This window comes from Helicoverpa armigera, chromosome 23, assembly GCF_030705265.1.
Source record: "Helicoverpa armigera isolate CAAS_96S chromosome 23, ASM3070526v1, whole genome shotgun sequence".
Taxonomy (NCBI): Eukaryota; Metazoa; Arthropoda; class Insecta; order Lepidoptera; family Noctuidae; genus Helicoverpa; species Helicoverpa armigera.
Window position 1 is genome coordinate 2,944,159 of NC_087142.1, and position 25,607 is coordinate 2,969,765.

Below are 25,607 nucleotides of genomic sequence, written 5' to 3' on the forward strand. Positions count from 1 at the left end.
CAACAATAGATTAACAGAAATAAAAAAACAAGTAGCCGAACAACTAAGCAACCCGACCCACCAAACAGAGAATGAAAGTTATAGTCAACAATATAATATACTACCCCAACGCGATACACAATCCGATGAACACAGCCCTACACAAAATACTCACTTCACAATCACACAAACACCTATCACACCAACAAACATCCATATGACTGACACAGACAGAGTTATAACTACACAAAATAATGAAGAAGCTCTTTCACTCTTCACTACAGAAGAGGTTTCTTCCTTAAACCAAATACAGATTGAAGAACCTAACACTTATCAAACCAACCTTCATAATGCACCAGAAACAAATATTGAATTAGAAGACACTTTTAAACAGGCACAACAATTTTTTATTGACACTCACCCTACTAAAAGACCATACATTCCGAAACAAAAGTCATCTAGGAAGTTTGCAGCTATAGTTAATTATATAAATACACAAATTTTACCCAAATATGTAAATTCAGATATTGATTTTAACAGCTTGCAGACTATTATATATTGTGCAGCATGGACGGCAGCTAAATGTAATGGTGCAAAAATATCGAATATTACACAAAACTCCTATCGAACAAAGACACACAGAAAACCAAAATGGCAGATCAGGTTAGAAAAGAAAATTGCAAACCTAAGAGCAAATATAGGGAGGCTGACACAGTATATAAGAGGTAATAGAAGTCGGAAAATACTGACAGCAGTAGAATCAATAAAATCTAAATACCAACTACACGCACAACATGAACACTTTAACACACAAATCGAACACTTCCTAGACACACTAAAACAAAAATTGAATGCCGCGTCAAGTAGACTCAGAAGATATATTACATGCACAAAACGTAAAGTACAAAACGCAACATTTAGATACAACGAAAAAATATTCTACAGAAACCTTACAACCAATTATACTGACACAAATGCACAAACACTAGAAACACCATCTGCTGAAAGTTTGCGAGAATTTTGGGCAAATATTTGGGAGAACCCGGTCATTCATAATAACCAAGCAGATTGGATTGCCGAAGTTTCATCATTAGAGGTTCCAGAAATGGAATTTGATTTTATACCAATAGACACATTCATAGACATCATAAAACGAACACACAACTGGAAATCACCAGGTACAGACAACATCCACAACTATTGGTATAAGAATCTTACTAGCATACACCCGCACATACACACTCATTTAAACAAATTCATCCAATCACCACACTTACTCCCCGCTTACATAACACAAGGAATCACTTACATGATTCCCAAAGACACATGCGATACACTGAACCCAGCCAAATACAGACCCATTACTTGTTTACAAACCCTGTATAAAATTCTAACTGCCTGCGTAAGTGAAGTTATTTACACACATTTAACTAAACACAATATTCTATCAGAACAGCAAAAGGGATGTCGAAAGAACAGTCAAGGGTGTAAGGAACAACTCACCATTGACGCGGTTACCATGAATAGTGCAGTCAAATATAAAACTGACATACATACGATGTTTATCGACTATCGAAAGGCCTATGATTCAGTTCCCCACAGCTGGTTGTTATATGTTTTAAATCTCTACAAAATACACCCTATATTAATAGCATTCCTACAAAGTTCCATGCAAAATTGGCAAACTATTCAGTCAAGCCTCTACAGCTATCACTACAGAGCCTATATGCATAAAGCGAGGCATTTTTCAAGGAGACGCTCTAAGTCCACTCTGGTTCTGCCTGGCATTGAACCCCCTTTCACACCTATTAGATAAGTCCAACGCAGGTTACACTTTAAACAACAACATCACACAACACACACTATCACACCTAATGTACATGGATGATATAAAGTTATACGCATCAGACACACAATCACTATATCATCTAGCAGACATAACACAAACATTTTCTACAGATATTTGCATGCGGTTCGGAGTTGATAAATGCAAAATATTATCGGTGTCAAAAGGAAAAATTCAAAACAACAGCTATATACTTGAGTCAGGTGAAACAGTTGAACCAATGGACGAACATAGTACATACAAATACCTTGGATTCAAACAATCTAGGCAGATTCTAGTCAAGACAACAAAACAGGATCTGATGAAGAAATTTACACACCGCTTAAATCTAATTTTAAAAACAAACCTAAATTCTAGAAATACAATTAAAGCCATAAATACATTTTCAATACCTATTCTAACATACTCTTTTGGAATAATAAAATGGTCAAAAACTGATATCACAACACTACAGCGCATCATCAACACAGCTCTAACGAAACACAGAAAACACCACCCAAAATCATGTATTCAACGACTTACACTACCACGAAAAGAAGGAGGGAGAGGCCTAATCAACATACACAACCTACATAATAAACAGATCACAACACTCAGAACTTACTTTCATCACAAAACAGAACACTCACCACTCCACAAACAAATAGCAGACACTGATAAAAACCTAACACCACTTAACCTACACGATAGAAACATACAAAGCACTGAAACCCTAACAACTACACAACAACAAATTTCTGAATGGTCTGCTAAAGCTCTTCACGGGAGACATCGAGCTTTCCTGAGCCAGCCACACGTCGACAAAGTACAGTCGAACGAATGGCTCAGGCGAGGCGAACTGTTTCCCGAGACCGAGGGCTTTATGCTGGCCATCCAGGATCAGATTATAGCTACACGTAATTACAGAAAACACATTATACGAGATCCAAACCAACAGACGGACATGTGTAGACATTGCAATACTGCTAGTGAAACTATACAGCACATCACAGGTGCCTGTAAATCATTAGTACAAACTGACTACAAGCATCGGCATGATCAGGTTGCAGCCATAATTCACCAGCAATTAGCTCACAAATTTAAACTTATAGAAGATATGATACCATATTACAAATATAAACCAGAAACAATATTAGAGAACAGAAATCACAAGATCTACTGGGACAGAACGATAATTACGGACAAAACCATCCATTACAATAGACCGGATATAACCCTTCATGATAAAACCAACAAAACCGTATACATAATAGACATAGCCATCCCTAACTCGCACAATATTCAAACCACAATATCTGAAAAACTCAGCAAATACCAAGACCTCGCAATAGAAATCAAGACGCAGTGGAAAGCCCAAACAGTACATATTGTCCCCATAGTTCTTTCCACCACTGGTATCATACCAAAATCGCTCAAACAAAGCCTCGACACTCTACACATGCCCAGTTACACAGTACACATGCTCCAAAAAGCTACAATCCTCAACACCTGCCGCATCACCCGAAAGTTTCTAACTTCATCTACTTTAACATCAACATTTTCTATTTAATTATTACCCCCTTACACACTTGGCTCCGGCCCGTGTGCAAGGATTTTTAATACTCCCAAAAGGGAAGGAAACAAAACAAGATAAACAAAAATAATAATAAAAAATAATAACCCCCCCGTGGGGCCACCTTGACGTGGTGGGGGGGCTTAGAGGAGGCATGAGCATTTAATATAGAGGTCGTAACACCTAGACCCAACCCTGGAATAAGGCCAGGAGGTACAAACTTAAAAGTCGCTAACACCTTGACTAACCCTTCCAACAAACGGTCCCAAACCAACCCCTCCAATATGGAAACCAGATCTAAAAAGAAACGTATAGGGCCGCTGCCCGGGGGCGATCGCCGGGGCACACCTGGAGCTGACGCTGGGTGTCTCAGCATGCGATCCGTCAGTGGTGAGGAGTTGAGCAGGCGGACTCCCACCATTCAATATGCTACAGCCGATGAAGAAGTAGATAGGATAAATAGCCCAATAGAACCATTCAGTCCAAGCACCGCTTCTTATGTCCCTTCACTATCGTCTTCCCCTTCCACAATTAGTTTAAACGAAAATGCAGTCTTTCAACAACAGGTATCATCTGATACGCCTACGCCTGAGGATGTTGTGCAGGAGGCACTCGCCACTGAACCTGCACCCGCCCCAGGCACAAACCGTGCGCGAAAACGGTGGACAGTAGAAATGAATAAATTCATCTGGCGCACGTACTTAATAGCTACCAAACTAAAACTAATAACATTTATCTTCAACAGCTTCACGCTGAATTCTCTGAAATTCCCTAATATGCAAGCGTCTAGACAAAGACTAGGCGACCAATGCAGGGCTATTATAAGAAATAAATTACTGTCACAAGAAATACTAGATCAAATAAAAGACGAAGTCACTATCTATTTACATCAAAACCACACAGAACCAAATACACAAACACACACTAACACTCAACAAGCCAGTGGGCAGAGACGAAGATGGACCACACAACAAAATGAATCAATCATTAGAAACTACTACAAAATAACTGAAATAGAACAAAATAGATCAGCTTATCGCCAGCCCCTTCATCAAGCAGTTATAACAGAACACCCGGAACTAAATGGAGTATCAGAACAGAGAATTTCTGACCAACTCCGCGTGATAATTAATAATAAAATGATACCAGATCACAGGCTAGACGAAATACGAAATGAAGTAGCGGAAGCTATTAATGTATACAACACCGAATATCCTCCAATACAATCACAACACATAGCACAGTCAGAAGATATAGAAGACATACAGTCACAGTCACTACACAACACAGCTTTACATTCACTAAATCAAACAAGTCTAACCCTTACTCAGAACCTCGAGCCAGAGTCTCATCAAAATCAGTTACCCAATATCCACGAAATTGAAAACATTAAAGATCAGTTTAAGAACGCACTTGACGGGTTTCGTGATATAAATCCTACCGACCGACCTTACATACCAAAACAAAAAACTTCTAAAAAACTAGCCCAAATCGTAGACTTTATTAATAGAAGCATACTACCCGAATATATCACAGCAGACCAAAATTTCGAAATGACACATACCATTACCTACTGCGCAGCTTATACAGCTGCTGTCTGCAACGGGGCTAAAATTAGAGATTCTTATGTTCTACTTAATCCAACACAAAAAAGAATACCTGCATGGCAGAAGAGACTCGAAAAGAAGATAGATGCTTTGAGGAGAGATATAAGTAGAATGACAGAATATGCAAAAGGTACTAGGAGCAATAGGCTAATCTTATTAATAGACACTATAAAGAACAAATATCGAATACACTCACAACATGAAGAGCCGAATCTGAGTAATGAAGACTTTCTCGATACACTTAAACAGAAACTAAACGCAGCTTCGAGTAGGTTAAAAAGATACGTTACATGTACATTAAGAAAAAAGCAAAATTCTTTGTTTGTAAACAACGAAAAAATATTTTATAGGACCCTATCAACTAACACACAAAACAATACAAGCAGAAACACACAAGAGGTGCTAACGCCATCGGCGGATGAACTACATAGGTTTTGGTCAGGGATTTGGTCTGAACCTGTACGACACAATGCTGATGCGGAATGGCTGGACGCAGACGCTGAAATAGTTGACACAATAATACCGATGCAATTCGAGCACATACCAATAGATGTTTTCGTGGAAGTGCTTAATAAAGCTCATAATTGGAAGGCACCCGGTAGTGATCGAATACACAACTATTGGTATAAAAAATTCACCAGGCTACACCCACAACTTCACAACCACATTAACGATTTTCTACAGACACCAAATTCTATGCCACATTTCGTCACACAAGGTTTAACTTACATGATACCGAAGGACCTTAACGACTCCCAAAACCCAGCAAAGTACCGTCCAATCACTTGCCTACAGACAATATACAAGATACTCACAGGATGCATTGCAGAAGTCATACATAAACACATCACAACAGACAATAATATTCTTGCAGAGGAGCAAAAAGGATGTCGCAAGCGCAGTCAAGGTTGTAAAGAACAGTTAATAGTAGATTCAATAGCAATGAAAATAGCCATTTCTAAGAAGAAGGATATAAATACAATGTATATAGATTATAGGAAAGCATTCGATTCAGTTCCACACAGCTGGCTTCTTAATGTTCTACAACGATATAAAATACACCCGCAAATAATCCATTTCCTTGAAAGTTCAATGCAAAATTGGACCACAACATTAAAAACAATCGGACCCACGACTACTACTACAAGTGAAATTCCGATACGCAGAGGCATCTTTCAAGGGGACGCACTTAGCCCCCTATGGTTTTGCCTTGCATTAAATCCGCTCTCCCATATGCTGAACAAGTCAAAACTCGGTTACACTATTGAAGCACCACACAAACACACAATTCTCACTCACCTCATGTATATGGACGACATAAAACTTTACAGTGACACTACACACTCGTTACATCGTCTTGCAGACATCACACAGTCTTTTTCGAATGACATACATATGGAATTCGGAATAGATAAATGCAAAACCTTCTCTGTCAGTAACGGTAAAGTCATCCAAAATAATTACACCCTAGATTCAGGCAACATAATTGAACCCCTAGAACCACATGCATCATACAAATATTTAGGATTCCAGCAAGCTAGACAAATCAATCAGAAAGAGACCAAAGTAAACCTGAAAAAGAATTTTAAACACCGTCTTAATATTATATGCCGATCACAATTAAATTCACGCAATGCTTCGAAAGCAATCAATAGCTACGCTATTCCCGTCCTTACGTACTCCTTTGGGATAATAAATTGGTCCCAAAGTGACCTAATTAGTTTGCAACGCACCATAAACACAACCCTGACAAGCCACCGAAAGCATCACCCAAGATCCTGTGTGCAAAGAATGACTTTACCGAGACGTGAAGGCGGACGGGGTATTATAGACATAGTCAATCTGCATAACAAACAAATAACAAATCTCAGACAGTATTTCTACCACCATTCACAACAATCAACGCTGCACGACGTTGTAACATTAGCAGACAATCACCTAACTCCACTCAATTTAGCAGACCGAAACCCACAAAAAAAAGAGAAGATTACGGACGTTAAAGAAAAGATTGCCGCTTGGAAGCAGAAGTCTCTACACGGACGGCACTACCACGACCTGCAGCAACCACATGTCGACAAACAAGCGTCGAACGCCTGGCTGCAGCGTGGCGAGCTATTCCCTGAGACTGAGGCTTTCATGATGGCAATCCAGGACCAAGTCATTGATACCCGGAACTACCAGAAGCATATAATGCGGATCCCTAACCTTCTCACAGACACGTGTCGACGCTGCCACTCAACCCCCGAAACCATACAACATATCACGTCTGCCTGCAGATCACTGGCACAGACTGACTACAAACACCGGCATGACCAGGTAGCATCCATAGTACACCAGCACCTTGCACATAAACTTAAATTCATAGAAAGAAAAACTGCATACTACAAATACAAACCGAGCACAACATTCGAAAACAATAGCCACAGACTATATTGGGACAGGACCATCATTACCGACAAGACTATACACTTCAACAGACCCGACATTACATTATTTGATAAAAATAACAAAAACGCTTACCTTATAGATATAGCCATCCCAAATACCCATAACGTCCAATCCACAATAGCCGATAAACTAACAAAGTACCAAGATTTAGCAATAGAACTCAAACGTCAATGGCAGGCACAAACTATACATATAGTCCCGATAGTCATGTCATCAACGGGGGTTGTGCCAAAGAGCCTTAAACGCAGCCTAGACCTACTACAGATCCCACAGTACATAACCCAAACAATCCAGAAAGCCGTTATACTTAACACATGCCGAATCACGAGAAAATTTCTCACTACATCTTCTGTTTCATCTACCTACTGTATCACCTAAACCCCTGATCACGCTTGGCTAAGGCCCGTGTGATCAGATTCTTCTACCCCCACCAAAGGGAGAATAAAAAATATAACAAAAAATAATAATAAATAATAATAATAGATCTGAGCATAGCAATTGATTATTCATGAGGATGCCGTCTTATTTCGAGACGATTCGATAGAGCCGGAGATGATAGGAAAATTCATATCTTTGAAACGCTCAAGCTATTGGTTATACGGTAAACAGGGAATCCAGGAACTTATTGAAAAGCCTTTAATATAATATCAAACGAAAATCTGGCCTATATTTTCAGAAACCTTAAAATAATTCATGAAAATCTTATTCATATTAATAAGGAGAAGTTTATAACAGCCTTTATGAAATAAATTTTATTAAGTTCGTGAAAATAAAAGAAAAAGCACTTAACTGCAAGTTCACGCGAATGATTTGAATTATGAACTACACAATTTTATTAACAGCTTGAATTTGGCGATGATAAAGAATGAATGTAGGTTTATTTTTATCGACTTCTAGAAGTCCTCCACAGCATGACTGAAACACGCTAGTTTCAAATACAGAGTAGCCTATCTCCCTCTCTAGGGTACAACCCCCCATGTCGAATTTCATATCAACTAGTTCAACCTTAAATGGTTCAAGAAAAAGTGTAACAAATGAACTTCCTTCTGCATTCATAATATTAGTAAGGATAAGACTTAGAAAAACTACAATGATGAATATTCATGAACATGTGGTGTATTTTGTAACTTACTTTATTGTATAGTTATCGGCATGAATCTTGAGCTCTGACCTTTACCTGCACAGAAGTAATTTATTGGGTCCCTTTTGTGGTATGAAGTGTGGCGCGGGGGCGGGCTAAAGCGGTGTTGGCCCGCAGTACATCGCGTCATAGCCGTCACTCGGGATTGGTTCTTTGCTAATAAATCACTTCTGCGCAGATGAAGGTCAGTGCTCAAGATTCGTGCCGATAACTACACCTACGGAAATTCCCTTTCAACACGTGTTAGATGTCTGTTTTTTTATAGGAATACCACTGGACTCCATTAACAATCATCAGTCTAACATGAAATCTGTCCATTGCTGTATCGAGCAGAATTTATGCATGAGTGGCTTCATAAATATTTACACCAGGTAAGTAGTTTAAAAATATGAAAAGCTTAATATGATGTACCTTTTACAGGTACTTACGTACCTACTTCTAAATATGTTTTGCCTCTATAACTCGTCAAATAACAGCCGAACCATATTTCAATAAAATCATCAGTACATTTTATTGCTTGAACGGGAAATAACTCGGTCTGTTGATTTGTTTCATAATTCATATTTAAACCAATTGCTAATTTAATTCATTGCTCCTTTGAATTCCGTCTCATCTTCAAAGGGAATGAATGAAGAAGCAAAATTCCCAGTTTGCGGGTGATTGTTTTTGTAGCTAAAAATAGAAAGTGATAACCTGAACTTTGCAAGAAAAGTAATATAAGTGAAAAGTAAAATCAGTGAATTTCTGAAATTTTTTTTGCTTATTTGAAATTGTATTGACGATTTTGAAAAAAACGTTGTCATTATTAAATTGTTCTAGAGTTCATTTCAGGTTGAACAAAATTTTACATATGTATTATTACAAATCTGTTATGTACATTATTTCTGAAGTTACAATCACGTTATTTCCTATCTCAGTGACGTTATTTCCTACGCAGGATATGAATACTCATTCACTACCTTTGTAACATCATATCAGTCTAACTTCAGTTTATATTAGACAGTCATGTCAACAGTAACTTCATATTCTGATAGACAGTGACATGCTTTACAAGACAACTGAGAAGCACAGTTTGAATTATATTCTCTTGTAAACAGTTGTGAAGCTATATACTAAAGATTGTAACATTGTCACTCACACACGCATGTGCTCGATGCACGACACTCAGTGCTGACAGCACCGATAGCGCCGATAAGCTCGTCGATGCACATGCGTGTGTGAGTGACATTTCTACGAACGTTAGTACGTACCTTCACAACTGTACATCTTTATTCTGTGCTAGAAGTCTTGCATTGATGTTATCATCTTCGCTCCTTTGAATAGAACATCAAAGCGAGCTCACAAAATAATAGGGTCTATTCTCTGGGTGCCAAACGTAATATATTCATTTTAATTTAAATCGCTATATTAGAGAAGGCCATTAGCGTCGACGCTTTTTTGCTAGAGTTCCGCAATGAAATTAAATGGACATAAGAATAAGAAATATAAAAATTGTATTCGTTTTCCTTATCCTTGTTTTAATGATTTTACTTGTTAAATACTTTGAATTCCCCAAGTATTCATATAGGACATTTTGTACTCGTTAGCAGTTTGTATTTGGCCTTGTTTGTTAAGAATGCTGTCTGGTTCTTAACACTGTTTTAAAATTTACCTCCCTACATAGGAACTTAAAATAGTTTCTGAAAAATACTATCGAAATTGTGGTCATTCTTTTTTCTTTTTGTCACCAAGAATTCCCGTTCACGCTTGGTCACTCTACTAAGTAACTAAGTAGGATATTGAAGGGCCTGTGAAGCTAATAAAAATGATGAGGACGCTTCCACAGAGTTTTTATTACACTAACTTATGAATAATGCAAAATAGGAAAAATAATTTAAGAACAACGGCCTATATTACAATTTACATTAAAAGTAACCTTCTTAAGAAAAACCGAGTACTTTGAATTCAGTTCTGACTTGAGACAGAAGTTTTTGACCGATAAATAATAATTTATATGAATAAGTTTACAGTAGCTATATTTCAATAATGGCCCTTGTGAATGTGTTATGTGAAAAGATATTGAAAAAAATATATAATTTCAATAAAAATAGTAATAAGACGCGTTCTTCCATCTAATAATGCAAATATAGGTATTATAATGTAAACTGTGTAAAATAAGGATAAATAACGTCATATTATCATTGTCAATCACTGAAGTCTACTCGTATATTATTTGCTTGTGTACTGTACATACAGCAATAATAGGAAAGGCTACATATTTTCTTGCTGTTTATCTTTCTAGCAAATACTAGTCTAGCCGATCTATAACAACAGTCTGTTACGAAATCCTAGGTAGGTACTACAGATAAAAAAGGGGGTTAAAGACATTCTTAAGGTAATAGATTTTTTTGTAGGTATCTCTGTAAAGGCTTCGAAACTACTAAACTGATTTGAAAAAATCTTTCTCTGTTGGAAAGATGCACTTTTATTTATATTTTATCCCGGTACGGACAGTAGTTCCCACAGGACGCGGGTGAAACTGCGAAAACGGTTTGAAACAAATATAAAAATTGATGTCACTTAGGTCTTTTTCATAGAAGAAAATAAAAATAGAAAAAAAAAAACATGGAACACATTAGGAAGTTGGTTCAGCCTTATTTTTCTCGACACAGTTGGTAGTTTACTTACTTTTTCTTTGTCCGAGTTTCAAATGTCCAGTAAAGTTAAGCTTTTGAGAAGGGATGACACAAAAATATCAACAATGAACATTTTTTGTTCAGTTCCCTTTCTTTTTGGTGGCGTATCATGATTCTTTGGGTATTATTTATTCATGTTTTGAAAAAAATATTCCCTTAAATCTTAAATGTGGGAGGACCTCTGTCCGCTTTTATACGAAAATGGCATCAGCAATCATAAAAAAAACTACATAATTTTCCCCTACACGCTACATAAAGATTAAATCCTCTTTACGTACATTTTCCAACAAAAATCCGACTTTTAATCAAGACACAGTTTACGTAAAACATTTTAATCTACATTCTAACCACAGCTAAGAAGTAAACCGTGTCTATGTACCGGGCCTGCAGTTAACTGAACCACAAATTGGCCGCCAAACTGCGAGCAACGTGAGGGCAACAGGAAACCTGGAATTACCTAGCTAACCGAAGCTTCTATGTTCATGTGAAGGTTTTTTGTGTACAGGTACTGGCTTATACGTTTATTGGACTACTGTAGGTAGTGGCTTAGAATATGGTTTGGTTGCAAATTGGGTGTACACCGAACCTTATGTAATTTAGAATAGACTTGATAAAGTTATCTGCAGCATCTGTCTGTTCGGATAAACTGAAGAACTGCTAAACGGATTGTTATGTAATTTTCCCAGTGGATAGTGTGATTTTTAAGGGAGATATAAGTCCAAAGTTGATATTGAAGAACAGGTCAGGTCTCTTATATAGTACTGAAATAAAGATGATCTGGGTATAGGTAATTTAATTTTCATCCTTATAAGTTTAACCCCCATTTACAACCTTAAGTTTCAAATCATACGAACTTTAACATTAACAATACAACTAGGATTTACGAAACCATATTATAAACCTGATAATGTAATAAAATATGTAATATGCTGTATTATTACGGGTATATTAAAGTAACATGATAACATCAGCCTAATATAATAATATTCTTTATTATTATCATCCGACTTTGTACTCCGTACCTTATCATAAACCGCTCTATTGAAAAAGCCAATAAGGGCGCTTACGAGAATCGATACAAAAAAGTAGAGCGAGTATTTTTTTTATAATGAATTACTTAATTGTATATAGGTTTCTGGTTAGAAAAGGAAAATACTAAAAAGGCAATTTTTAAGTAGGTACATAGGTATCTCAAAAATCAAAGATCTCGTCTATTCAAAGTAAAAAATGTACTGTTTAATGAGCTAACAATGGTTGAAACCATTATTCAAAGCCATATTCAATCACACCATACTTACTTTTTCTGAAAATTAGATTTATTTAAGCGTTAAATAGCACGTTTTAGAAATACAAGAAAACTTGTAACTCATTCCCTAGAAAAGTCAAGCTTTAAAACGGAAAATCCAGTTTCAGGTATCAAACTAATCTTGATACTTTACGCGATACTCTTGAGTTTGACAGGCAATTTGTGTGTCAGCTAGCAGCTCTGTACCTCTGTAGGGCGGCCTACTTTCACTTCGGCTATGATACGGGAGATTGATTGATGAATGAGACTGAAATAGTACCTATTGTTGTCAGATTGAAAGTTTTATGTAGGTTCATGTGACAGAAGGACAAAATATTACCTTTTGATCTTTAGATTGTTCAAGTGATCTTGAAAAGGAATCTTGGATTCTATTAAAGAAAACAAATATTACAATAATATTTGTTTACAAAAAAATAGTTCAGACTGATTGACAATGTAAGTAAGTGCATTGTAGTTTCCATCTGGTATGGGACGTTAACAGCTCTTACCGTTCTATAATTTGAATTTTGAGTATCAGTAAAAATATGACAAGCATGATGTCATACATAATGTGGTACCTACTAATGGTTCTACTGTCTCCCACGATGAAGAGATACAATTCACAAAAGCAGCTTCAAAATGAAAGACGGCCACTACGATGCACATGGTCTAAATATATGATTCAAATTCAACAGAGGAGCGGGTCAGTCCTAGAATATGATGGGTTGCCAACCTGTCTCTGCAAATGCATTGTTGTGTTTAGAATACGCTGAATATTATAATGTACTAGCTGTCTGCCAGCTTTTAACATGGAATTAATATTAGGGAAGTTTTACAACAAACTGAATTTATATGACGATAATTAAGCGGTTAGAGAGTTTTAGAAAAATGACATTTCATGCTAGTGCAAAAGATAATCCGCTACAGGAAAAAATACTTGAAACCTTTTCCGGAAAAGAAGTTCTCCATACAAAAAATATTTCGCGGTTATTGTGAATTCAGGGATGTAATCACTTATCTACATAATCCACAGTCGTTACCAAAATGACATGAAGAAAAATGGCTTCACAGCTCAAATTGAAACAAGTCATCCAGTAGATTACCCGCATCTAAAGCATTTCATCAAGCAAGCTCAAGTACTCCCAAACAAAAACAAATGATATGCAGATGTAAATGAAAATATTTGCAAGCAAAATATATGGAACCGCACGTAGATGTATGAATTTCCGTGATCGACCTAATTCAATCCTCCCTGGGTATACTTTTGTATACTACAAACCTTATCCGACATTTAGCTTGAAAATAAAAAGCTGGAATATACGTCGGGACGGATTGCACATAACCCGACAGTCTTTTGGGATTTCCTTCTGCTGGGTTTTAACATGACTACCAATTTCACCGTTACGTAATGGTCTATACGCTTGAAATGTTCCTGAGTAACTTTAGAACACGGTTTTACCTCCTGTATCACGTTGTAAACTCTTCATTCACCCAAAAATAGCTTAAGCCCAATATTGTTCCTCAATACTTAGTCTAATCTGAGATAAGTGCTTTCAACCATTCAATAAATAAACTCAGTCTACGGCTCTGTAATATCATGTACTTGTTTACAAATTAAAATGAGTAAAATGAGATCAGCTATAAAATGACATAACAGAAGTAGATGCATATTTCCCGTCAAACTTAATCTACACATACATGAAATCTCTTAACGATGCCTGGTACCAGAGACATCCTTCTAGCATTTACTACTATACTTAAAGCTGCATAAGCTCTCACTTGAGATGATGCACTAAAAGTTTTAATACTTGCACTTCTGCGTCTTATGAGAACACGTGCATAATATATCGATCGATAAATTCTGTCACCCAATTTACAAGTGAATCCTTAACATTTTTATGGAGTGCCACAAGGAACAATTTTATGGCCATTGCGTTGAACGTTCTCCTTGCTTCAGAAAATAATGTTACGCTCCGGTGTGAGAGCGTGACGACGTTATTCGCATGTAAATGGAGGAGTCATATTGAAATTCTAAGGATTCCGTAGATGGAGGTACCTACTTGCTTTTTGTACGTCTTTGCGGTCCAACTTGATCAAGATCTCTAGTGTATTCGCTAATTGTGGGAAAAAGAAATGATAACGGCGTGGAATTAGTTTTAACTAGCTGTTTCCTACAGCTTCAAGGAAATTGGGATGAATAGCAGCATTAAAACGTTTCTTTGTTGTCATGACTGTGACCATATAATCATTTGGTATAACTCCATATCAAACAGTTTAGTTATTTTGCCATATAAAAGGATAACAAACTAACTCAGTTCTAGACCATATTTTTAGAAAGTAACTAGTAGTATCTGGATATCTGTTTTGTTTGAGTATCCACTCAAAATAGTTGATGCTTTCAATTCCGGAAACGTGGAGAAATTAGTTCGTGGAATACAGTTTTCTTTGTTCTATACCTGGTTTTATTCTTTGAAGTATCGTCCTATCTACTCGATAGAGTACACCGTATTGGCTTGTGATGTTGGTAAACTATAGTTGCATGTAATATTGGCTACTTACTCAAATTAATATAACGACCTAGACCGTCATTATTTACATTTTTAAGGGGAGGAAACTGTACTTAAAGTAAAATATACTAAAAATCTGCACTGGTGATTACATTATTACAATAACGAATCAGAAAAAGTAACATAAATATACACCATACTGTATAATTTCTGTTCTTGTGGTGGCAGGGAAACGTCAATATTTAATTTTACGTCTTTTGTTTAAAACCTTATTTGAATAAACAACAAAATATTTCTCATTAACGTTTACAGGCACACCATAAAATATTTTTCGAATAAATTAAAAGCTGACTGAAGTGCAAAATGTTTTGCTTTCCTTAAAGAACACTGTTTATTACAAGTTTATTACTGAAAGAACATAATAATGTACATTTTTATAAATTTCCATATGTATTAAGTCGTATGAAACATAAAGGTTAACACAATTCTAGAACAAAAACAAAACACTACTCTTATTCTAGAACATGTTATTCTAAATACAAAATAAATGATCCTTACCAATGTCTATTGTAAGTAAACAAGCATAAAGTACCAACTCAATATTGTGGCCAGCCAAGTCTTCTAACACAAAGTGGTTAACCGTAGCGATTATGGAAAACACTTGCCACTTTCCTCCTTGGATCCAATCTCCTCTCCACAAGCACTACTTATGAGAAAATTGCGGACGGCCTTACTTTTTTAAAACATAATACGTTATTCTCTTTCGAAGCTCTAACAGGACTTGAAAAGTTCACCGCTATAAAGGATGGACCACGGAAGAAGGAAAGATAGCAGATATGCCAAAAAGAAGGTAGGTCAAGCGCCTTCTTGTAGGTCTAATGTAACGTACGGTAGACGTGATCAGTTACTAGAACTAACGAAGCTTTCGGGCTCCTTGTCAAATCAAAACCAATCTGTCAAAGATTGGTTTTGATTGATTGGTGATTTTATTTTGAAAATAATGGTTCATAGAAGGCGTGTAATGGCGAAAGCTAGTAACGTTCCTTGTCTCCCGTCGACCCACATTTTGGCGTGCTACTTTTTTAGGAGATCTTGCATTATGACATCTCCGCTAGTCATTATGTTCTCCTTAAGATGGAATAACATGTAAAATTCATGTTTCTAGTTAACGAAACAAGAACGATTCCTCTTGGTGGATGTTCGCAACTTGAAACTAAGAAACATTATTCAAACTTCTACCGAATTGTCTGAGGAATAGTGGAGACGAGTGTTTTTTTAGCTTTACTTCAAGAAACTTTGCGGGAATTCTGTCTACACGTATATAGTCTATTTCTAGTGAAGATGATTATATACCTATTTCGCTTTATCTAGATATGTATACGTGGTCACACTTTATACAACAAGTTTTAATTTAAATTAAAAGTTTGTAACGCCGCTGCAAAAGTAGTGTTAATTATTATTTTGCAGTCACATTTTGTAATTATTTCATTTTGTTTGTGTATTCACGAGCGGTGTGTTTATTAATAAGAGTCAACATTAACTAATTAACTTGTTTACTTTATGCAATTAAAAATAATTTTAAAACTAAATTATTGACTAACATTATTTATTTAATGCTTACTAATGCAAAAGCACAAAAGTTTAATTTCGATTCATTTATGTTATGTTTTCAAAAAACCATAATCATAATCACCATAAGACCATAAAAAAGGAGTTCTTTATAAAAACGTCTAGCTTTGTTTCATACTTTTATTAATTATATTTCAATCAAAATTAGAAATAGTTGCACGAAACTGGGAACGTGACAAAATACAAACAGCCATAGACGCTACAAGCCATTGTAGTCAGGATTCGTGAAGGAATTTCTTTTATTGTTTGCCTGAAAATCCAGATAGACATTTTCATTGTTCTCCATTAGTGGATTATAGCCTAGGAGACCCAATTAAAAGTACAGGAGACAGCAACAAAGGGGAGGATATCTATAACTAACAATAAACCGTTATATCTACGTAGACAATCTTGTTTAAGGGTTGAGATCTTTTTTTTTCTTTAAGTATTTTCTGAATATTTATCAGTAAGAACTTTAAGACGTTTCACAACAGTCTCAAAGTCACTGCGTATTTATCGTTATATAAGAACAATAACGCTTTCAAGTCTTACTACTACTGCTTAAAATTCATCTTTTACAAACAAGAAAAAACTAATTTTGCCTTCAGCTGACATTTTTTTATATAAGTTTCTTAGCATAAACATCAAAATACTTGTCTGGTATATAACGAGCTGGTATAAAAAGAGAAAATTTTGACTAAAAAAATCACATAATCATGTCAATTCCCTGGTATCGAGACTGCACATTTGTACCTATTTATAGCAAAACATGTAAAGTGTAAAATATATAGTTCAAAGCACCAGTAATTTGACTCCACTCATACCTATACAACACATTAATTGGAGCTATTTGCAACAACAAGCCGATTGATACTCGAATTACATACGCCGAATTTCATGACGGCAATTTCATGAATTTGAAACTGTTATACAAATCTGCTAGCAGTTTATAATTGACTGGCATTTATAGCAGACCAATTTATATAGTAAAACGACTGTTCCATACGCGCTCCGAGGGAACTACTTTCCGCATCTGGATAAAAAAGTAGGTCATGTATTTTCTCAAGCTCTACAATATCGATGCCTAAGCCTACTAATTAATTTCACATTTATATGTGAGAAAGGATAAGCTATTAAATAAGCTATTTATTAACAGAACACTTTATCTCATAAATAACAACAGCTACACAGAAAAAACAAGCTTATATTACACGAAAAAAAACACTTAATTAGCTTGTAACAGAATAAAACCTAATTAGTACAACACAAAATCCGAGTCCAAATTAAACAACAGAATAAAGGGTGTTGTACGTACAGTAATGAGGCCTGACAAAAATGTTCGCATCCCCCTTTATATAGGGTACAGTCGGCATAATAAACTACATCCCTTTCGGATAACGAGTGAGAACTTAATAGAATTGTCGAGAATGCGTGAGTGCCTCGGAATGCGTATCTAAGACGGTACCGTCAGCAACATAACTTGTTTAATAGAATTTCTTGTCAAGATATTTTGTTGAGTCGATTTCGTTTCATTTATTTCGTTTTGGGAAAAGTTCTGTGTAATTATATTTGCTGTTATTTGATTTATCTTGGTTGGACTCACTTATGACTGTTTTGTATTTATCATGCTGTAGGAATAGCTTAATTAGGTATAGGTATTAACAAAAACATTATTTCTAAATATTAAAATTTAATTCAGTGGTCAATCTCGTTTAGAAACAGAGAAATTATTGAAATATTTTGCTCACTCTATCTTTTCCAACCTTCTTATACGGAACTAGCTCCCGCCCGTGGTTTCACCCGCGTTCCGAGATAATTTCAAAAAATATCCTACTTTTATCTCCCGGGTCTAAGCTACCTACCCTCTAATTTTCAGCCTTAAAATGTTCAGCCATTCTTGAGTTATGAAAAGCGTAATTAAGACGAATTAATTTTATACATTACGTAGATTTGCGTACTTTAACATATTACCGACAAATAAACACGATACCTTATCTACTAAGAATGAAACATAGCTTGAAAATGCGCCAACTAGAATTGTCGCATGCAGATAAAAAGTAGCTAAGTAGTTCACCTAATTAAACAATAAAACGAACAAAAATATGACAATAAATTAACTAATTAACGAATATTTATGTACCTTGTTTATTACTTGAAGTTGTTTTTGGCGCTATGCCCAAACTAGTAGTACCGCAGCTACTAGTTGTACTCATAAATAAATGGTATTAAATCTATCATGACCATTTTCTAAGTGCTTAGCAGGAACAAACTACACTTAGAAATTGTTAGAATAAATATTACAGGTTGGACCTTCTAAAAATTAGTTATATGCTCTAATTTTTTATTGTCACTGTAAGGGCTTTTCAATTGCTAGATACTTTACTTTTGTTATACTCTAAGCTTTTATCTGAAGAATATGTTTGACGCTTTGTACAGAAAATATGTAAAAGCGGCCTTAATTATCACACATTTTTGTAGTAAATGTATAAACGCAAAAAAAATCTTTAAAATCCAATTAAATTGGTAAACTTACTTAACAAGAATTATATTTCAGTGACAAAAACCTATGCATATAAATAAGGTCTAAAACAAATGAGTAACTATTTTGGAGCCTCACAAAGTCCTTACAAAGCCTAGAATTATGTCGCCCACAAACTAACGTACGATTGAAGTTATACAATTTAACCAAATTATGTCCCAGGTACACATAATATAATTTATCGGCGTAAAGACGTACCTCTACTTGTCTACATTTTAAAGTAAGTTTCGGGTGACCATGATTTTTCGTGATTTTTTTCAAAAAATAATTAGAACGCTTTAAGATGAAAAATTATACATTTGTTATGAATAAAGAGAGAGAGAGAAAGAGTTCGTGGCAAGTCAAATCCGGCTGTCATTTGAACATATTTGGCAGTCGTTACAGGTAGTCAGAAGCCAGAAAGTCAGTCTTACCAAGGCGTGTTGGGTGCCTGAACGGGGTTGAGGAGGTCAGATAGGCAGTCGCTTCTTGTAAAACACTGGTTCTCAACTATATCCAGTTAGACTAGACAGATAATGATGATGATATCAATAAAATCCCTTTTGTACATAAAACGGGGCTCAGTAATGATGATCACCCCAACACAACCCATAGACATATTTAAGAGTATCCCTTGCCGGATTTTCACTCAAATTCTCACCATGATCCCCTTTTGATAATCGCATTTCGCTTGACAGGACTGCGGGGATATACCTTTTTCAACCCTTATCATGGCATCCTTCAGTAACGTTTGGGAAAAATGTCAAACGTTACAGTTTTTTTGCAACGGAGTTTATAAACGCGGCTTACAGTAAAGGTTGAGGAATCGTGTCACGTGAGGAATCATTATTTCTATCCTTTGCGTTATGTAAAAGCGACTGTTTGAGTTTGCAGTTATGCATATCAGACTTGGCTGTGATGTTCATTTATTCATAAAAAAATAAAAAATGGCAACCAAATACTGTGCATGGCTGGTCAAAAGTTACAAGCTACATTTCTTACAAGTCCACGCTCTTGAACTTTTTTACTTTAATATAAATCAATGATCTGTCTTCAATCTCGGTTGCTTTATTTCTTAAAACTCTCCTCAGTCAATATTTGTAAACTGTCTACACCTGAGAGACACAAAGGCTAGGTTGATAAACTGATACGCTTAATAGCCTTGCCCATGATCAATGGACCAATAAAAAGCCCTCTGCCCTCAGGTGTCTAAAAGAAAATGTTCTTGTACAAATAAATCTTTTTTCTTCTATAAAATTTTGAGCTGAATTTATTTGGGCTTGGCTTCTGTTATCTGGACTTGGACGATTGTCATCAATAAAAAGTTTCATTTGCAATCAGCATTTTGTAATTTTTCAATTGCCTAATATATTCAGTCAGTGACAGTTTAAAGTACTCAATAATTCCAAAGCCTCAGAATAAACATTTGGTCTTATGCCCTTATTATTTATGAGTGGGATGTCTTCCAATGATCTATCACTCACCAATGCTCCTTTTTTTACCATTTTTTGCCTTGAGTCCAATCCCACAGCTCTAGCAATACACAGACACCCCAGTCCCAACATACGGAGGGTAGTCGAAACAAGTGGCGTGGTACATTCATTACACCCAGCAAACAAAGTTTGTACCACGAGTGGTAAACTTACGCGGGGTGTTCTCGCTGCTTTAATTAATTGGCACGACTTTATTTTTGAATGTATAAGTAGCTAATGACATAACTTTTTATTGTATAGAGGTGGTACAACAATGTGTGAGTCTGGAATTACTTTTGAGCACTGAAAATTCTGTGAGGGTGAACTTAAATTCAATATTAAACTTAAACTCAAAACAAATTATTGTGGATGTGTTAATTTTACGTTCAAAAACTGCTGTCTTATAGCCAAGTTTGAATAAATGATTATTAGTTTGAGGCAGGTATTATTGATATCCTATCTCAGAACTGACTAATTTATTAATACACTACGTAGATAATTTTAATTTCACAGGAAAACCAATTGCTATTTCCTTTGATCAATATTCCAAGTAACTTTCAACCAAATTCCAATTTTCTATTAGAAAAATATTTTACAAAACATTGTTTTAGAAAAAATTTCAGTTATTGGAATTTCATGTTTTTTATACGTTGCCATTTTTTTGTCGCATCCCTGTTCTCACGTAGGACTGGGGGAATTCTGCTCGCCTTATGACTTTATTACCTTTTCGCTAATTTTCTGCGAAGTTCGCTTACGTGCGCTGCTTGCTAAGCTCCCAATGTAAATGCCGTGCATTAAGCACCGACAGCATCTTTTTGAAGCACGAAACGCATTAACTTCTAACAAGGAATACTTGTATAAAATTTTGTTTTTCGAAGAAAATTCAGTTTTAGGGAAAATGTTTTAGGTGTGAAAATAACGTAAGGTTTAAATTTCTGTTTTATACAGTTTTATTGAATTCATAAATATGTTTACAATAATTATACTGCTTACATACTCTACTGCATAGGAATTCTTGTGAAAGGTTAAACTATAATTGTCAAAATAAAATTATAAATAGATAGGGAAAAAATAAAGATTAAACTGTTTCTTATCCTATTACCTAATCTTTGTTATTTTATATAACCTAACCCAAAAAAAATAAAAAGGAGCACTACCTTGTGCCTTGATAGTCGGTTGTATATCTATATTTTGTAGCTTTCCTATATTGCCAACATGTCCAGCAAAAATCTTGTGGTGACTCAACTTAACATTTTAAACTCATTTTCCAATTCCAAAGTCCATGCTGACAGAATTTACGTAGAAAAACAATAGGAATGGACATTTATTTTTATCAGCACATACAGACTTCGTACCAGTACTATGTAGCAGTGAAACTAGAACGTCAGTTTATGTCCAACATATACAAGAGAATAGTAGTTTTATATTGGAAACCATGTTTAGTATGCAGCTGACAAGAATTGGGATGTTATGAAAGAAATCTGATCTGTATTTTGCTTACTTTGTATGTGGCTACATTGGAAATCATTTTATTACTCTATTTGCTCCTTTATTAAAATGAAAATCACAAAGGACAGAGAATTCTCTTTGAAAAAAATATTGCACAGATATGGCTCGTTTAAGCTGAAATAATGAGTCCACTACTGAATTTACCCACACATAGTTTAAAATATGAACGGAATATACATAACAGTTCAAAAAGTTAAGTTTTTGGACTATCCATCTTTAGACTGTCTAAACATTCTTATACTACATCACTACTGATCTATAGGATCCAAAGATATCCACCAAAAGTCAAAAACAATGTAGGCAAAGTCACAATATTGTAGCACAATATCAGATTGCAGTGCACTATATTGCCATCGATGCATACGCTATAAATTCACGACTCACTGCCTCTCTGCACCATTCCTGCTATTTTACAAGAGTTGTTTATCCCAAGCACCGGCAGATGGATTTGTGACTGATCAAGCAAAAAATTGGTAGCTGGCTACTGGAAAATAGACCTTATTGCATTATGTTAAGCGTTACCAACTGTCAGGGACTGCTTAGGAATATTAAATAGATTCTGCTTTAATTTATTGACTTTGTGTTCGTTATTTACGAAGTAAGCTGTGGTTAGCAGACAGAGTCAAGGGAAAATATTGACTCAATGCTTCTGAAATTTCAAAACAAGGAGGTTTCACGTGTTTCATTCATTTACGTATGGATAAAAACCTATAATTGGATTTTGAAAGCCCCTAAAAATACAACACAAAATGACATTAATATTTTTTATGAAACAGGTTGAGTTTTAGAGATCTTCATCACCTCTGTCTTCATTCTCTGTGCAGTTTACCCTTACGATTAGAATCATATACCTATTTAACACCAACGGTAATATTTATTTATTTATTTTATTTATTTTCTTAGGAACAACAAACAGATATACAATATATTTTATATATGTAGTAACAATATATATATAAAAAATAACAAAGTATAGAATTTTATGAAGCATTGATAACAAGGTTTAACAATTGTATATCCAACTACGTTATTCACAGAATATGTATACTGTAATCCTTAAAACTACGTCATGCAATGCGATACAAACAAAACAAATCAGTTAAAATAAAATGAAAACGGCAAGTGAATGGAACAGTTAATAAAAGAGGAAATTGTAGGAACAGTTAACAAAATAAAAAAATAAAATTAATTTATACATATTAATTAGATATGGAAAGGCACAAAATATTTATAACTAGAGAGATTCTAAGGCACCTATTGTTGCAATAACATCATCATCATCCGAGCCTTTTCCCAATCATGTTGAGGTCGGCTTCCAGTCTAACCGGATTCAGCTGAATACCAGTGCTTTACAAGAAGCGACTGCCTATCTGACCTCCTCAACCCAGTTACCCGGGCAACCCGATACTCCTTGGTTAGACTGGTGTCAGACTTACTGGCTTCTGACTACCCGTAACGACTGCCAAGGATGTTCAATGACAGCCGGGACCTACAGTTTAACGTGCCATCCGAAACACAGTCAATGGTGTCTAAGATATACTTAGAAAGTACATACAAACTTAGAAAAGTTGCATTGGTACTTGCCTGACCTGGGATCGAACCCACGCCCTCATACTTGGTTGGTCCTTTACCCACTAGGCCACCACGACTTTTTTTTATATTAAGCATGTAGATATAAAATACAAATTGACAAAACCGTGTAATGGAATTCCTTTTTGAAAAACGAATAAAGACTTTATGAGCTTACAAAACACGTACAGTAACATATAATTTTATGCAGTACGCCATTCGGACACCGACAAATGACGTCATCGATGATAACAATTAGACAAATCACGTGAACATGCAAACGATGCTCGAAGCTATTGCAAATAAATATTGGATTTTTATTCGCTTATAAAATAAGGTGTTGTCATTCGCGTGACGGAACGGCCATGATTTTTATTACCATATTATTATTACTATTGTTGCAATAACATTCTTTCTAAATTTTCCAACAGAATCAGCAAATAAATCAAGAGTCTTAAAGTAAACATTGAAATTATTTGTGAGTCGGCGTAAGGGCGCACATACATACATACATCGCAAATACAGGTCGTTCACGTACACCACGTCTTAATGTGTTTCTTGGAACTACATAAAACAATCTATCGGTAATATCTGGACAATCGTAGGAATTATTACAAATATCATAAAGAAACATTGCATCAAGCTGCAAGCGCCTGCCCTTCAACTCCATGAGCTTGTATTTTTTAAGTAAGCTTTTATAAGACAAGGAAGAACGAAAACATCGGTAGTGCACTGCCTTTAGATATTTCTTTTGCACTTTCTCAATACTCTCAGAGTATTTGTCATAAAGAAATATTGCAAGCGTCACATAACCTTATCTCAAGTTCAATGGTCACAGTAAAACAGAGGTCCAATCAAAAATTTTTTTTTTATTTATTTTATTTATTATATATCACAAATGTAACCTTATCTTATGTGCTAAGCCCCACAAAACCGTTGTAATGGTTTGACTGTGGGGTCAGTGAGTATCCTTAATAACAATTTTTACTTATAACTAAATACTATATAGATAATTTAACTTGCAATTACATATACATATAAATCTTAAATAATTTCTAAATAATATAATTTTAATTTACGCTTGAATCTTTTTATATTAGTTTCACTCCTTATGTCTGCCGGCAGACTATTTAATAGATAAGGTATTCTCTTTTTTAATGTTCTGTCACCAAAGTAGTTGGTGACTCTGGGGACATTAAATCTACCAGCAGCCATAGATCGTGTGTTATGGTTGTTCTTTACATAAGTTAAGTTATGCTCTTGGATACAGTGGTGGTTAACTAATAAAAGATATCTATGTTTAAGAGTAATCGGTAAAATTTTGCATATTTTAAATAATTTTCTATAGTCTCCTTTACAGCTGCTTTTAGTTTTTTTAGTAACAAGTAGTTTTAAAAATCTAATTTGAAGGGCTTCCAATTTATCTAAGTTAGTTTTGAATGTTAAACCATAGCTGTCAAGAGCATAGCTCATAATGGAATCGACTAATGACATATAAAAACATCTTAAAATATTAATAGGCACTTTAAAGCTTAGGTGGTACATTTTACTCAATAATATTCTTAGCTTATTAGAAATGTAGTCTACATGTTGTGACCAGGAAAATTTATCATCTATTCTCACGCCCAGGTAAGTTTACAGTCCAGTAAGTTATTATGGTGACATGTATAATCATGGGTAAATAAGGGTGGAGTCACACTATTAGATTGCAAATATGGTGAATGAATTAACATTAGTTTAGTTTTACTGGCATTTAATATAATGCCATTGTCATGTAAAAAATACATAGGTACATACATAAATAGGTACATACATAGGTACATACAAAAATACATAGGTTATCTAAAATGAGCATCATGGTTTCCTGCAAAAAAATATTACGAATTACCTA

General features: G+C 35.2%; 1 protein-coding gene across 1 annotated transcript; it reads left to right on the plus strand.

Moving 5' to 3' along the window:
* The first annotated feature begins 3,661 nt into the window (after nucleotides 1-3,661).
* Nucleotides 3,662-7,810, plus strand: LOC135118563 (uncharacterized). Its single transcript, XM_064040937.1, has one exon. It carries the CDS (start codon nucleotides 3,662-3,664, stop codon nucleotides 7,808-7,810), a length of 4,149 nt encoding a protein of 1,382 aa, XP_063897007.1.
* The last annotated feature ends 17,797 nt before the right edge of the window (nucleotides 7,811-25,607 follow it).

Coding starts and splice junctions, on each gene's coding strand:
- LOC135118563 (XM_064040937.1), top strand. CDS start 3,662: ATGGAAACCAGATCTAAAAAGAAACGTATAGGGCCGCTGCCCGGGGGC.